Raw genomic sequence first — 16,191 nt, forward strand, 5'->3', positions numbered from 1 at the left:
AAACTTGATAAGGGATATATGAGCATTCTCTGAACTGCTGAAGCATAGTCATCTCTATCTTGTGTAAAAACTGCTGCCTGCAATTTTAACCCTGCTGTTACAGAAAACCGAAGAACAAAGCAATTCTTAGAGAGTTGGAGTTACATTTATTACGCGCTGGTCCAGAGGAAAATGTATCTCAGATTCTGGGCCCCAACATGCAGGAATTCTCCCTATTTATATGACCCTACCCTCTTTGTCTCTGAATATGGAGTGTTTCTGGCCCCTTTTGCAAGTTCTTAAAGAGCCAGTGTGTCCTGGGGCCTTGAGACCTCAAACAGAGGCCTGGCCTGGGGCCAGCACTGATGACCTTGTCTGGGGACATTCAGTAGCTTAGCTGAAGTGGGAGTAGTCTCAGCAAGCGAGAATTTTCAGAAGCCAGTTAGCAGGGTTAAAATTTCACACAGCAGTTTTCATATAAGATGGATGCTTCACACACCAAAAATATATGTATTTTTTGCCGATCTGACAAAAAAAAATAGCATAATTTTGACTCACCAACACGGGTCAGCTCTTGTGTAGGCCAAGCATGTCAAGCTGGCGGCCCTCATAAACTTAAACCTTGTTTATTTGGCCCGTGTTAGCCCTTGAGTTTGACATGCTTGTATGTAGGCTGTTGTCTTTTTTAACTTGAGAAGCTAAGGGCAAAGAGGTCAGTGCCCCTGAATAAACAGGCATTGCATGTTTTAAAACGTCTTGCACCGGGACACGCTGGCTGAAAGTCGCTGATCTAGGCGGGTGGTAACCCTGGGATGAGTCACATGACTAGTTCCCCCAGCTGTCCTGTAAGAACCAGCTGGGGGAAGCCGGGAGCTGTGCTTTCATTCAGTTAGGAGACAAATAACACACACTGAGTCCTCGTCCCCTCCTCTCCGCTCCGGGCACTTGCTTTGGGCTGTAGGCTGTAAAACACCAGCGGAAAGCCCACGGAGGACCGAGGCCAAGGGTTCCGTGTAACGGTGGTCAGACGACCAATCAGAATGGCTCTCTGCTGACAGGCAGGCGTGGCCCGCAGCCACAGGCCCGCCCACCTGGGAACCTGTCAGTGGCCCTGCTTACCATTCTAGGCTCCTTCGGGCCGGAAGGGGCGGGACCGGGCCTGGACCACGCCTCTAGGGCGGGGCTAGACGAGCAAATGGCCGAGTCACGCCCCTGTGGGCGGGGCTTGCGCCTGCGCGCTGGGCTGGAGGACAGCGGTTCCAGCGGGTGCGCAGGATGCGCCCTCCAGTCGCCCTCGCAGGCGCGCCGCGCCTCGCGGGAGCCCTGGTCGCAGCCCTTGGGCATCCACAGCCCCCGCTCTGCTCTCCAACAAGTGTTTCACGGACCCCCCGCCCGGCCATGTCGTCCTGCAGCCGCGTGGCGGTGGTGACCGGGGCCAACAAGGGCATCGGCTTCGCCATCGCGCGGGACCTGTGCCGCCAGTTCTCGGGGGACGTGGTGCTCACGGCGCGGGACGCGGCGCGGGGCCGGGCGGCCGTGCAGCAGCTGCAGGCCGAGGGGCTGAGCCCGCGCTTCCACCCGCTGGACATCGACGACCCGCAGAGCATCCGCGCCCTGCGCGACTTCCTGCGCCAGGAGTACGGGGGCCTCAACGTGCTGGTCAACAACGCGGGCATCGCCTTCAAGGGTAAAAGGCTGGGTGGTCGCCAGCAGGGTCAGAGACCCCATTGTGCACCCTGCGCCCGCCTCCGGGGATGGCCCCGTCTCACACACTAGAGCAGTGTTTCCCAACCTTCTCTCATGATGAGAATCACCTGGTGGAGTTGTTAAAACACAGATTCCTGAATCCCAACTAAGAAGTGCTAAACTAGAATTTTTGGGAACATATAGGTAAAATTGTATACTTAACTAGTGCTCTAACCCAGATTTTATATACAGAGCACTAAGTTAGGTATGCAATTTTACCTATATGTTCTCAAAAATTCTAGTTTAGCACTTCTTAGTTGGGATTCAGGAATCTGTGTTTTAACAACTCCACCAGGTGATTCTCATCATGAGAGAAGTTTGGGAAACACTGCACTAGAGAGCATCAGGGAACAAGGAAATGGTCCTTGCACAGTGCGATTACTTAGGAACCAATTGTACACAAAATTCACCTTTTATGCCATTCTTTGGAGTGTTACCACATGGCTACTATTTATTAACTATACCCTTCTTTCCTGAAAGTGAATGATCCCACACCATTTCATATTAAGGCAGAAGTGACGATGAAAACGAACTTTTTTGGTACCCGAGACGTCTGCACAGAGCTGCTGCCTCTCGTGAAGCCCCAAGGTGAGTGTGGGAGCGCAGCATCCAGTGTGTTTGAGGCAGCATCCAGTCCTGCCCCCAGGGGTCATCTCCAGGCCCTCCCGCTCCAACTCCAGCTCCTGCTCCTGCTCCATGCTGGACTGCACTGCCCCTGGGCTGCACTCAACAGGCCCAGGACTGGGTATCTGTGCTGTGTCCCCCGGGTCTCTGCACAACCAGCTCTTGTTTATCCTTCAGCTCTTTGTTCAGAAGTCTCCTCAGAGAGGCCAGTCATTGCTCCTGCCTCACAACCATTGGAGTCCCCTGAGGATCCCAGGCCAGATCCTCCCTCCTCCCTCTCCCTCCTCCCTCTGCCTTCCTGAGTGACCTTTCCTGCCCCCACTTCATTAGGCCCCTGAACTCTTCTGCATCTGACCTCATGGCCTTTCCTGTACTCCACCCATACAGTGAGGTGCACTCACTGGTTCTGAGGTGCTACACCACCCGCACACAGCTGAGGTAAACATCACTTGGCTTTAACGAGCTCCGATTCCCCAAGACCACCCTCAGGTTCACCAATCCCTGCAAGGACTCAGAGCTCAGGGGAGCCACTGCCCTCAGAGCTCAGGGCGCAGTCTGAGAGGAGAGGGAGCAGCCAGTCCCCCGTGGGGAGCTCTCAGGGGCCAGGGAAGCCGGGGCAGGGAGCTCCCTGTTGTCACCTGGAGGCCTGCAGACAGCAGCTGTGTGTGACAGGAACACGGGCACCACTGTCCAGGGACGCTCCCCGCCTGGTTCAGGTGTGTCTGCTGAGGGCTGGCCCACTGCTCACAGACATGGCCCCCTGCTCTCTCCGCTGACCTTCCTCTCCAGCGGTCGTAGCCTAATACCAGGCAGCTCACCACAACCACATTGCAAACATCCACTGTGGAGCTGAACCTAAACCCCCAAGTAAACAAGGACAGTCTTATCAGGCAGGACAGTCCAACAGTTTCAAGATTAGCCCAGCCGTCCTGAGCAAAAGCCAAACCTGGCTCTGGCCAAGCATAGCCCTTATTTTCACTGCCTCGCCGCCTCCCTGCTCCGTTCCGGCCAAAGGACCCCTGAGCATACACACTTTGTATGGAATGTATGTGACAGGTGCAGGCACAGTACCGGGAGGAAGCCTGCCATTCGGAGGAGCCGGTGCGAGCTAAGGAGAGGTGGGAAGGAACACGTAGTCCATCCTGTAAAGCCACGACAAACCAAGATTTTGTCCTTTGAACAACTGCTTTACCTTTAGCTGGCATTCAACTGTTCTTGCAGAACTACTTGGTATTAAGAGAGAAATTGAGCCCAGCCAGCTTGGCTCAGGGGTTGAGGGTTGACCTATGAACCAGAAAGTCACGATTCGATTCCCAGTCAGGGCTAATGCCCAAGTTGCGGGCTCCATCCCCAGTGTGGAGCGTGCAGGAGGCAGCCAATCAATGATCCTCCTCATCATTGATGTTTCTATCTCTCCCTCTCCTTTCCTCTATGAAATTAATAAGAATATAATTTAAAAAATAAAAAAAAACATTTCTCTCTCTGACATCATCTGAGATATACCGGGTATGACTGGTTTCTAGACTGTCTCTGCGTTCCTCATAGAGGCAGTCTTCACTAATGCTCATGAAAGCTCCCTGGTCTAGAATCCCAGCATTTTTTCTTTAATGTATTTTATTGATTTTTTACAGAGAGGAAGGGAGAAGGATAGAGAGCTAGAAACATCAATGAGAGGGAAATATCAATTCAGCTGCCTCCTACACTCCCCACTGAGGATGTGCCTGCAGCTAAGGTAAATGCCCTTGATCAGAATCGAACCTGGAACCCTTCAGTCCGCAGGCCGACGCTCTATCCACTGAGCCAAACCGGTCAGGGCAGATCCCAACATTTTTGGCACCCGAATTCTCGGGCCTGCCTTTCTCCATAATGTCTTCCGTCGCATTGCAGGCAGAGTGGTGAACGTGTCGAGCATGGAGGGTCTCCGAGCTCTGAAGAACTGCAGCCCCGAGCTGCAGCAGAAGTTCAGAAGCGACACCATCAGCGAGGAAGAGCTGGTGGGACTCATGAACAAGTTCGTGGAAGACACTCGGAATGGGGTGCACCAGAAGGAGGGCTGGTCCAGCAGCACCTATGGCGTCACCAAAATCGGTGTCACAGTCCTGTCCCGGGTCCAGGCCAGGAACCTGAGTGCACACAGGGGAGGGGACGGGATCCTCCTGAACGCCTGCTGCCCGGGGTGGGTGAGAACCGACATGACTGGACTGGAAGCCCCAAAAAGCCCGGAGGAGGGCGCGGAAACCCCCGTGTTCCTGGCCCTTTTGCCCTCAGATGCTGAGGGGCCTCACGGACAGTTTGTTTTGGAGAAAAAGGTTGTAAAATGGTGAGCTCCCCTCTGTGAGCCTCATTGTGTTATCTGTTCTGGATAGACCAAAAGGACACATACGCTGTCAAATAATTTCTACCCTAATATATATTGTTAATGCAAGAAACATTCAAACCGGAGAATTTTTATGCGTTTTTTTAAGCTGACATGCTCGGACCCCTACCCGCACAGAATGTCCCCTGACTTGCTTTGATGCCACTTTCCTATTGTCAGCAGAATAAAGAGAGACCTTTCATAGCTTATCAGAAGTCTGTAAATATTCACCAATAATTTAGCTTCCTAAATTATTTTTCTTAGAGAGTAAGAGCAACAGAGAGTAGATTCCTCTTTGTTGATCTCCCATTCAGTATTTGTGTATAAAAGGCTTTATGCAGTCAATAAAGCTGCTGCAGCTGAAACCGGTTTGGCTCAGTGGATAGAGCATAGGCATGTGGATAGAGCATCGGCATTCGGACTGAAAGGTCCTGGGTTCGATTCCGGTCAAGGGCATGTACCTTGGTTGCGGGCACATCCCCAGTGGGAGATGTGCAGGAGGCAGCTGATTGATGTTTCTAACTTTCTATCCCTCTCCCTTCCTCTCTGTGAAAAATCAACAAAATATATATTTAAAATAAATAAAGCTTCTACAGTCGGTCAATGGCTTGCAGACCCTCCTGATCCCACTCTCCTGTCTTTCTTTTCTCAATTCCCACCTCCCTACCTCAGCCCAGTCCCACCGTCAGGCTGGCCCTGACACAGTGTCCACCCCTGCTGGGAAGCAGAATCTCCACGGATTGAGATCACGCTCCGGAGAGCGGCGGTTCTGCGCCTCGTTTGGTACCTTACAATCCAAAGAGGAGACGAAAGTGCTGGTAGGGTTCTCGGGCCTGTGAGTAGGTGACTTGGGCTGTGACAGAATTCTGTGAGGAGAGAGAGAGAGAGAGAGAGAGAGAGAGAGAGAGAGAGAGAGTTATTTCATTTCCCAGGGGAAAGCCCCAGTTCTTTGTCCTAACCAAGGACAAAGAACAGACTTCTCTTCCTCTCACAGCGTGGACAGGGCGGGAGGGGCATTGGGGGCAGCTGCTGTTGCTGGGCGCCATGGCACAGACGGCAGGGTTGTCTGTTATTTCTCCAGGAGACAGTCTGGGCAGAAGTCCTAGGGGGTGTCTCATCCTGAGTGGTAAGCCAGCAGGGAGGACATAGGCAGCCTTCAGAGTCACTGATCTTGTCTGTAAGTCTGAACAGAGGGGCTGTTTGACCAAAGGAGCTGGCAGTCTTGGGATTTGATTACCAGGTGCTTCTCATACATTCTGGAAGGCTACAGCAGAGAAAAAGCAAGGCCTTCATCCTAACGAGTGGGTCACTGAAATCCATGGTGACAGATTAGGGAGGCAGGGGAAAGCAAAGGGAGGTGAGGGGAGGGGAGGAGATTGGATAAAAAGTAAAGTGGATAAAAGGTATCCTGCATTTTCCGAGGTGGCTACAGGATAGTGAACTGTCAATTAGGAACTCAATCTAATGAGGGGATTTGTGCTCTCCACAAAGCTTGCCTGACCTCTGAGGGGTCCAAAAAAAAAAAAAAATCTCACACCTGTCAGAATGGCTATCATCAACAAAGGACAAGTGTTGGCAAAGATGTGGAGAAAAAGGAACCCTCATGCACTGCTGGTGGGAATGCAGACTGGTGCAGCCACCATGGAGAACAGTATGGAGTTTCCTCAAAAAACTGAAAATGGAACTCGCATTTTACCAAGTAATCCCACTCCTAGGAATATATCCTAAGAAACTGGAAACACCAATCAAAAAGGATGCACACCTATGTTCAGAGCAGCACAATCTACAATAGCTGGGATTTTGGAAACAGCCTAGGTGCCCGTCAGCAGATGATTGGATCGAAAAACCATGGTACATCTACACAATGGAATACTATGCTGCCATAAAAAGAAGGAATTCTTATCATTTGCAGCAACGTGGATGGAATTGGAAAACATCATGCTGAGTGAAATAAGCCAGTCAATGAAAGAAAAACACCACATGATCTCACTCATTTATAGATAATAACATTATAAACTGATGAACAAAAAGATATAGAGACAGTAAAGCAATAAACAGACTGTCAAATTACAGCGGGGAGGGTAGGGAGATCTGGGGGAGATAAGAGATTAAAGGACTTGTATGCATGCATATAAGCATAACCAATGGATGCAAAACTCTGGGAAGGGAGGGTATGCTTGGGAGGGGGAGCAATGATAAGATATGCACACATATAAAACCTTAATTTAAAAAAATATAAAAAACTAACAAAGAAAAATGACTTTGACATTCCAATGATATGTTATTGTAGATGCAAAAAGACGACAGACTCTGTTATGGTAAAGATGAACCTTTGTCAGGGAAGATGTCGGCCTAGAACATGATTACCCACCATAAACTGCGTTTTATTTTAAAAAGTTTTTCTTTCTTTTTTTGCCGGGACTGGTTTGGCTCAATGGATAGAGCATTGGCTTGGGGACTGAAGGGTCCCCGGTTCGATTCCGGTCAAGGGCATGTACCTTGGTTGCGGGCATATCACCAGTAGGGGGTGTGCAAGAGGCAGCTGATCGATGACTCTCTCTCATCGATGTTTCTAACTCTCTATCTCTCTCCCTTCCTCTCTGTATAAAAATCAATAAAATATATTAAAAAAAAAGTTTTTCTTTTTTTTCTTTTTTAATATATTTTATTGATTTTTCACAGAGAGGAAGAGAGAGGGATAGAGAGTTAGAAACATCGATGAGAGAGAATCATCGATCAGCTGCCTCTTGCGCACCCCCTACTGGGGATGTGCCAGCAACCAAGGTACATGCCCTTGACCGGAATCGAACCCGGGACCTTTTAGTCCGCAGGCCGACGCTTTATCCACTGAGCCAAACCGGTCCCGGCATAAAAAGTTTTTATTTCAGCCCAGCCAGTGTGGTTCAGCGTTTCACCCCCGCCTATGAACCAGAAGGTCACTGTTTCAATTCTCGGTCAGGGCACATCCCCAGTAGGGGGCATGCAGGAGGCAGCTGATCAATGATTCCCTCTCATCATTGATGTTTCTGGCTCTCCTTCTCCCTTCCTCTCTGAAATCAATTAAAAATGTGTTAATTAAAAGTTTTCATTTCAGACCACCCTGTGGTTACTTTCGGTTTCTGCGTTTGCAAGGCTGCCACAGAGGTCTCCCCTGAGCTGGTCAGGTTAGCATGTGGTCCCTCTCGTCATATATCGGCCCCTTTGTAAAGTATCAGTTTGAGTTGGCTACTAATTCTCAGTCTGTGATTTCTCCTGTGACACGGGGGGAAAAAGCGGGTGGGTGAGAGTAATGATTGAACATTTAGCAGGGGGGTCAATGGGTCTTTCCACAGATCCATCCTGCAGATGACTGGTAAGCTGCACCCTCTCAGAAATCAGAGAGACCTAAAAGTTAGGCCCAGGAAGGGACAGTGTGACCGAGGGGCTCACACACATTCTATTTTTTTAAAATATATTTTTATTGATTTTTTACAGAGAGGTAGAGAGGGAAGACCAGCCGGGGGGAGCCGGGAGCTGCACTTTCACTCTCTTAGGGCACAAATCACATACACTGAGTCCTCGTCCCCTCCTCTCCGCTCATCCCACAGGTGCCGCTCCAGGGACTTGCTTTGGGCTGCAGGCGTTAAAACACCAGCGGAAAGCCCACGGAGAACCGAGGTTCCGGGTAACGGTGGTCAGACCACCAATCAGAATGGTTCTCTGCTGACAGGCAGGCGTGGCCCGCAGCCACGGGCCCGCCCACCTGGAAACCTGCCAGGTGCGCACTCCCAGCTGCCTCGGGCGGGGCGGGGCGGGGCCAGGACCTGGACCACGCCTATAGGACGGGGCTAGCCGAGCAAAGGGGCGGGGCGGGGCTAGCCGAGCAAATCGGAGGGCCAGGGCCGGTGGGGCAACGCCCCTGTGGGCGGGGCTTGCGCCTGCGCGCTGGGCGAAGGACAGTGGTTCCAGCCGGTGCGCACCGTGCGCCCTCCAGTCGCGCACGCAGACGCTCCGAGCCTCGCGGGAGCCCTGGTCGCAGCCCTTGGGCATCCACAGCCCAACTCTCCACGCAAGTGCTTCACGAGCCACCTGCCCGGCCATGTCGTCCAGCAACCGCGTGGCGGTGGTGACCGGGGCCAACAAGGGCATCGGCTTCGCCATCGCGCGGGACCTGTGCCGCCAGTTCTCGGGGGACGTGGTGCTCACGGCGCGGGACGCGGCGCGGGGCCGGGCGGCCGTGCAGCAGCTGCAGGCCGAGGGGCTGAGCCCGCGCTTCCACCCGCTGGACATCGACGACCCGCAGAGCATCCGCGCCCTGCGCGACTTCCTGCGCCAGGAGTACGGGGGCCTCAACGTGCTGGTCAACAACGCGGGCATCGCCTTCAAGGGTAAAAGGCTGGGTGGTCGCAGGGGGAGCGGGAGCGGGAGCGGGTGAGGTGTCGGCCCAGCACCTCCAGCCAGGGTGGCTGGTGTGTCGGGGTATATGGCTCCTCGCGTGTATAGGGTGCACCCCAGGGAGCTAGGAGAGGCAGGGGGAGGGGGCAGAGGTGCCACCAGATCAAAGTGCAAGAGAAACTGGAGCGCTTTCCGGCCAAGGACCTTTGTATTCTTGGCTCAGATGCCTGGGAGTCTTTTCAAGTTTTCAGTTTCTTCCGGATTAGCTTTTAGGGCAGTTGAGTGAGTTTGAATGGATTGTTAAATAAACAAGAACATTACACAAACAGGGTCAGAGACCCAATGTGCACCCTTCACCCGCCTCCGGGAATGGCACCATCTCACACACAAGCATCAGGGAACAAGGAAATGTTCCTTGTTCAGAAACAGACACCTAGGCTTAAAGCTATAGCCTACCGCTAATTCCCTTATTATGTTTCTGCCTTTTCTCTGTAATAATCTCTCCCCAACACCTGTGCACAGAGCATTCCTAAGCACATGGGCGACAATTTTACACAAAATTCACCTTTTATGTGATTCTATGTAATGTTACCACATGGCTACTATTTATTAACTATCCTCCTTCTCTCCTGAAAGTGAATGATCCCACACCATTTCATATTCAAGCAGAAGTGACGATGAAAACGAACTTTTTTGGTACCCGAGACGTCTGCACAGAGCTGCTGCCTCTCGTGAAGCCCCAAGGTGAGTCCTGCCGCCAGGGGTCATCTCCAGGCCCTCCCACTTCCGCTCCCGCTCCAGCTCCTGCTCCTGCTCCTGCTCTGTGCTGGGCTGCACTGCCCCTGGGGGCTCAACAGGCCCAGGACGGGGTATCTGTGCTGTGTCCCCCGGGTCTCTGCACAACCAGCTCTTGTTTATCCTTCAGCTCTTTGTTCAGAAGTCTCCTCAGAGAGGCCAGTCATTGCTCCTGCCTCACAACCATTGGAGTCCCCTGAGGATCCCAGGCCAGATCCTCCCTCCTCTCTCTCCCTCCTCCCTCTGCCTTCCTGAGTGACCTTTCCTGCCCCCACTTCATTAGGCCCCTGAACTCTTCTGCATCTGACCTCACGGCCTTTCCTGTACTCCACCCATACAGTGAGGTGCACTCACTGGTTCTGAGGTGCTACACCACCCGCACACAGCTGAGGTAAACATCACTTGGCTTTAACGAGCTCCGATTCCCCAAGACCACCCTCAGGTTCACCAATCCCTGCAAGGACTCAGAGCTCAGGGGAGCCACTGCCCTCAGAGCTCAGTGCGCAGTCTGAGAGGATTGGGAGCAGCCAGTCCCCCTGGGGAGCTCTCAGGGGCCAGGGAAGCCGGGGCAGGGAGCTCCCTGTTGTCACCTGGAGGCCTGCAGACAGCAGCTGTGTGTGACAGGAACACGGGCACCACTGTCCAGGGACGCTCCCCGCCTGGTTCAGGTGTGTCTGCTGAGGGCTGGCCTCGCAGACATGGCCCCCTGCTCTCTCCTCTGACCTTCCTCTCCAGCGGTCGTAGCCTAATACCAGGCAGCTCACCACAACCATATTGCAAACATCCATTGTGGAGCCGAACCTAAACCCCCAAGTAAACAGGGACAGTCTTATCAGGCAGGACAGTCCGGTTTAAAGATTACCCAGCAGCTCTGGGCAAAGGGCCAAGCCTTGGCCAGTTACGCTTTACCCAGCATACAACTACTTTGGCAGAACTATTTCGTTTTCTTAAGCGATAAACCGAAGCATATCAAGAAATTAAGTTTCTTTGAGAAAAAAAATCTATTTGAATTGGGAAACAGCAAACCGGAAGTGCTTAGGAATGCTCTGTGCACAGGTGTGGGGGAGAGATTATTACAGAGAAAAGGCAGAAACATCATAAGGGAATTAGCGGTAAGCTATAGCTTTAAGCCTAGGTGTCTGTTTCTGATTGGTGGTCCTTCGGTCCCGGTTTTGTAACCGGGAGGCATTTACAGGCTTAGGTTTTGGATTGCCTGCGTAGGCCTCCGTGGTATTAGAGCTGCCAGTACCATGGCTTCCTTGTTCCCTTAGTTTCTCAGTACAGACATTCGCTGGAGGCTCCTCATCAGACTGGTCCCTTTCCATCCATCTGCCATCCCGAGGAGACTCACTCAGACTCCCAACACCTGTGGTCACTGATCGCAGTGTCATCAGTAGCTCGTTCGCACGTGGCCACTGCATCTGCCCGCAGGCCAGTGTCACCTTGTCACAGCGCAGCTGTACATGGAACCTGACGAGTAAGAACCAAGGGAGCGGGCACATTCCCACGGTCCCACTCAGCTCATCACGGCGTCATGGGAACTGCCTCCGGAGCCAGGCCGCTCAGCTGAGCAAGCGCCCCTTCCACCAGAGCAGGCTAGTCTTGGCAACGCCTGGCTCCGCCCCTCCGAGCGCCCCGTGCCATTGAGCCAAGAGACAGATCGTGTGCGGAGGCACTGGTGCCATCTTGGACTTCTCTTTGTCAGGCCCCTTTTATTCGTTCCTTTGCCCTCTGCCACCATTCCTTCTTCTCCCCAGTTACCTGAGTTTTACCCAAGTTTTCCACTTTCCAGAGGGTCGTGAAGTTCGGCAGGGGCTGCTCCTGACAGCCTGTGGCCACTAGCCTAGCACATGCCTCCTGCAGCCCCTGCCGTTCATGGCGGGCAGGGCCCAGGCCCAGGCCAGCGCCTGTCTCCGCCTGTGCTGCTTGTCCGTCCAAATCGGCGCCGTGTCTTCTGGTGCGGGAGGGACCGCTCATCTCCTCCGGCCACTCCTTCTGCCTGACCCGCCAGCTTCGTGCAGGCCTTCCCCTCGCGCAGCCTCTCCCACGAGCACCCGCAGGCTCTGGCTCCCTCACTGCCCGGTAGAAGGGCCCTCGGCATGTTATGGCTCAGAGGGTGCAGGAGTCACATGTCCGCAATGATCCCGCCTCCGCATCACTGCAGCTGCCCCCCTCCGCTCCATCCACTGCTCCGAAGCCCAGACCCACAGGCTGGTCTCCCATCGGGGTTGTGGTCAGCTTGTAACACTGGCTGGTAAATAGCCCGCTGACTAATGTGTGAGGGGGGTTTGTTTGTTTGTTTTTCTATCCTCACCAAAGATTATTTTTCCATTGGCTTTTAGAGAGATTGGAGGAGAGAGGGAGAGAGAGAGAAATGTCAATGTGAGAGAGACACATCGATTGGTTGCCTCCTACACATATCCTGACAGGGCCTTGGCTGGGTAGGAGCCAACAACCGAGGTACATACCCTTGACCATGCCCTTGACTGGAATCAAACCTGGGACCCTTCAGTCTGCAAGCTGACGCTCTATCCAGGAAGCCAAATCAAATCGGCTAGGCCTAGGGCAGTGGTCGGCAAACCGCGGCCCAAGAGCCACATGCGACCAACACCCCCACTTCTTCTAACACCAATGCTTCAAAATAGACTCGCCCAGGCTGAAAGCCAACTTCTGCGCATGGGCCACAAAGTTTCAATCGCACTGTATATGCGCGTCCATACATGAAGTTTTGTGGAAGAGCCACACTCAAGGGACCAAAGAGCCGCATGTGGCTCGTGAGCCGTGGTTTGCTGACCACTGGGTAGGGCAAACTAATTTGTTCTTATCTGCTGTGCTCAGAGCAGCAGCCTTCCAAACGGGTGCTGTCCGTTCACTTAGAACTGCCTTGTGTCGGTCAGTAGACACTGTGCATGGAGCCCTGCACAGTGACCATAAGATCCACGCACTCCTGGAGACAGCCTTGGGGGAAAGAGGCTGCCTACTGAATGCAGTGAGCACCCCCTGTGTCCCCTTAGCATGTTCCTGCAGAACCCTCTTCATGTTCTCATAGGACTTCTGGGCACCGCCCTCCCCATTGAAACATTTCCCTGAGGTCATCTGAGACATACTGGGTGTGACAGGCTGCTCCTGTCTCCGGCCTCCATGAGGGGGCAGTCTTCCTCAGTGCTCTTGGCACTCTGAATTTCTCAGATGGGAACTTCCTGGCCCTGAATCCCGGCAGGTCTGGCACCCGAATTCTCGGGCCTGCCTTTCTCCATAACGTCTTCCGTCGCGTTGCAGGCAGAGTGGTGAACGTGTCGAGCATGGTGAGTCTCCGAGCTCTGAAGAACTGCAGCCCTGAGCTGCAGCAGAAGTTCAGAAGCGACACCATCAGCGAGGAGGAGCTGGTGGGACTCATGAACAAGTTCGTGGAAGACACTCGGAACGGGGTGCACCAGAAGGAGGGCTGGCCCAACACTGCGTACGGCGTCACCAAAATCGGCGTCACGGTCCTGTCCCGGATCCACGCCAGGAACCTGAGTGCGCACAGGGGAGGGGACAGGATCCTCCTGAACGCCTGCTGCCCGGGGTGGGTGAGAACCGACATGGCCGGGCCTAAAGCCACCAAAAGCCCGGAGGAGGGCGCGGAGACCCCCGTGTTCCTGGCCCTCTTGCCCCCCGATGCTGAGGGCCCTCACGGACAGTTCGTTATGGAGAAAAAGGTTGAACAGTGGTGAGCTCCCCCTAACCCCCTCTGTGGGCCCCATTGTGCTATCTGTCCTGCATTGACCAAAGGACATGCACACTGTCACATCATTTCTATCCGAATAAGATATATTGTTCATGTAGGTAGCAATCAAACCTGGGAAGAATTTTTGTGAGTTTATTTGAGCCAAATTGTCGACAAATGCCGGGAGGCAGAATCTCAAGGGATTGCGATAATGCTCCAGAGAATGGCAGTTTTTGACATTAGATTCAAAAGAGGAGACATGAGTGGGTTACACTAAATCCGCTGGTGAGAGGTTAGGGGGGTGGGGAAAGCAACGCGGGGAAACCTCAGGGACTGGATAAAAAGTAAAATGATAGACATGTACTTCTTTAATATATAGAATTATTATATATTAATAACATATAATATTAGATGGGTGCAGGGTAGCTCACAGTCAGCAGTTAACTCCCTAACATGAGGGAACCGTGGTCTCCGCAGAGCGGTGCCTGTCCAGAAAAAAGGACATTACTTTGACATTCCAACGATACGGTGTTGTTGATGCAGAAAGGCAATAGCCATGCTGGGCTTCTGGCTTCCTTCAGAACACACTTCCCTCAAAACCTCAGTGGTTCCAGAATACAGGCGTCCCCTCCCCACCTACAACCTACACCAGTTCCTGAAAACCACACAGGCAGTGCCAAAACACCCACCAGGGGCCTGCCGTTCACATCCCAGGAGGGTAAGTAGTTAATCCCACTTTATCCATCTGACTCGAAGCCTGCCACTCCCAAAATACCACCTGCACTCAACCAGAGGTCTCCCTGCAGGTGGCAGCCCTTTGTTAGGTGATCAGGTGTTTAACAGCCCTTCCTAATGCATGGCTCCTAACTACATTCTTTTTCTTTGGACTGGCGCTCTCACCTGCTGTGCCTCCTTATCCTGGATTCTGGCCTGTTAGCTTTCTGGGGACTTTCTTGTAAAACGGCAAAAACATGGGCTCAACATTTTGATGGTTGCCTGATGATAGGGAGGTTGGGATAGGTGAAAAAGGTAAAGGGATTTTGAAGGAATTGGTGACCTCTCAGTGCATGGGTGACCTGCAATGCATTGACTATATTTCCTAAGCTGGACTTATATCCAGAAGAGAGCCAATAATTCTATATAATAAAAGGCCAATATGAAAATTGACCAAACAGTGGAATGACCGGTTGCTATGACACACACTCACCACCAAGAGGAAGATGCTCAACGCAGAAGCTGCCCCCTGGTGGTCAGTGTGCTCCCACAGGGGGAGCACCACTCAGCCAGAAGCCGAGCAGCAGCCTTGGCAGGAAGTGGGCCTAAGCCAGCAGTCGGACATCTCCCGAGGGCTCATAGACTACGAGATGGTGCAGGTGGGGCTGAGGGACCCCCCTCCCCCCAAGTGCACTAATTTTGTGCCCTGGGCCTCTAGTATCGTAATAACAAAGTGTGGTGTCCGATGGGTCTGAGATTACTTGGGATGATCAGTTGGTAAGTTGTATAATGCCTAATCACTAGGGCGTATACACCTGAAAGTAATAAAATTTGTCCTATTAACCATCATTGAAAAATTAAAAATGAAAAAAAATTAAAAATGACTTAAAAAAGAAAAAAAAATGGGCTAAATGTGGGGATTCTCTGAGGATGAGCACTGGGTGCACAGAGTGGCTCACAGCAGGGAGCCACTGTGAAATATCCATGCATGTGAGTAACCAAGCCTATGGGTGTAGAACTGCTCATTTACAGAAAAAGAAAGGAAGCCAACAGATACCAAGGGCAGCAATCAACTAACCTTCAATTATGGGATATCCCATAGGACAAATTATGTTTCCTTTTTTTAAGTGGGGGTGGGGGGTGGGGGGAGAATGTGTAACAGGACAGCCATAGGTTCAAGAGACTTCAGAGACATGTCAATCAAGGGCAATGTGATCATAGGAACTTGGATTAAGTCCTGGTTTGATCAAAACAACCCGGAAATTGTTAAGACAATCAAGGAAATTGAAGCACTGACCAAATAATCAATACAGAGAAATTGTTAATTTTGGATGTGTTCACAGTGTTTATAAGAATAGTCCTTCTCTTTTAGAGGCATATATTGGATATCTGTGGGGAAAGTAAGGTGTGTTCAATTATAAAACTTACCTGTGGGATGAAGGGAGAAGAGGGTGGAGAGAGGTATTTATGAAACGAGGTTGTCAGTGTGTTAATAATTACTGAATCCAGGATGGTGGGGGTGGGGCTCTGTACATAACAGTAAAGGAATAGACTTGGTTTTTAAATGTCCATAGTAACATTGCTAAAAATGAATCATTAACTGGAGAACTTTGCACTGATTAGCCAATTTGGCTACAAGAATGGTTTTAATTAAACTCATCTAACTAAGATAACACAGCTGAGTCAATAGTAATGCGACTAGTGTTTGAGTGGATCTTAAGAGGGTTAAAGTTTTAAAATAAGACCTTGCTTTCCCTGGCTGGTGTGCCTCAGTTGGTTGATCACTAACCCATGCACCGAGAGGTCCCCAATTCAATTCCGGGTCAGAGCACATGCCTGGGTTGCAGGCTCAATCCCCTGTGAGGGGTATGTAGGAGGCAGCTGAAGGTTGTTT

General features: G+C 51.9%; 2 protein-coding genes across 2 annotated transcripts; both read left to right on the forward strand.

Moving 5' to 3' along the window:
- The first annotated feature begins 1,220 nt into the window (after positions 1-1,220).
- LOC311617266 (carbonyl reductase [NADPH] 1-like) lies at positions 1,221-5,325 on the forward strand. The gene is made up of 3 exons (XM_084873696.1): positions 1,221-1,666; positions 2,206-2,313; positions 4,237-5,325. Exons 1-3 carry the CDS (start codon positions 1,255-1,257, stop codon positions 4,671-4,673), a joined length of 957 nt encoding a protein of 318 aa, XP_084729822.1. The 5' UTR covers positions 1,221-1,254; the 3' UTR covers positions 4,674-5,325.
- A 3,312-nt stretch (positions 5,326-8,637) lies between these two features.
- LOC311617272 (carbonyl reductase [NADPH] 1) lies at positions 8,638-15,961 on the forward strand. Its single transcript, XM_084873703.1, has 3 exons — positions 8,638-9,072; positions 9,716-9,823; positions 13,154-15,961. The coding sequence occupies exons 1-3, from the start codon at positions 8,784-8,786 to the stop codon at positions 13,588-13,590; spliced, it is 834 nt and encodes a 277-aa protein (XP_084729829.1). The 5' UTR covers positions 8,638-8,783; the 3' UTR covers positions 13,591-15,961.
- Positions 15,962-16,191: the final 230 nt, after the last annotated feature.

Source organism: Pipistrellus hanaki, assembly GCF_964339955.1.
Source record: "Pipistrellus hanaki genome assembly, chromosome: 2".
Classification (NCBI taxonomy): Eukaryota; Metazoa; Chordata; class Mammalia; order Chiroptera; family Vespertilionidae; genus Pipistrellus; species Pipistrellus hanaki.

What these genes read in the sequence shown, in the direction of transcription:
- LOC311617266 (XM_084873696.1), top strand. Translation starts at nt 1,255, where the DNA reads ATGCGCCCTCCAGTCGCCCTCGCAGGCGCGCCGCGCCTCGCGGGAGCC. An exon ending in CGCGGGCATCGCCTTCAAGG is followed by an intron (nt 1,667 to 2,205) that starts GTAAAAGGCTGG and finishes CTTTCCTGAAAG; the next exon opens with TGAATGATCCCACACCATTT. An exon ending in GCCTCTCGTGAAGCCCCAAG is followed by an intron (nt 2,314 to 4,236) that starts GTGAGTGTGGGA and finishes GTCGCATTGCAG; the next exon opens with GCAGAGTGGTGAACGTGTCG.
- LOC311617272 (XM_084873703.1), top strand. Translation starts at nt 8,784, where the DNA reads ATGTCGTCCAGCAACCGCGTGGCGGTGGTGACCGGGGCCAACAAGGGC. An exon ending in CGCGGGCATCGCCTTCAAGG is followed by an intron (nt 9,073 to 9,715) that starts GTAAAAGGCTGG and finishes CTCTCCTGAAAG; the next exon opens with TGAATGATCCCACACCATTT. An exon ending in GCCTCTCGTGAAGCCCCAAG is followed by an intron (nt 9,824 to 13,153) that starts GTGAGTCCTGCC and finishes GTCGCGTTGCAG; the next exon opens with GCAGAGTGGTGAACGTGTCG.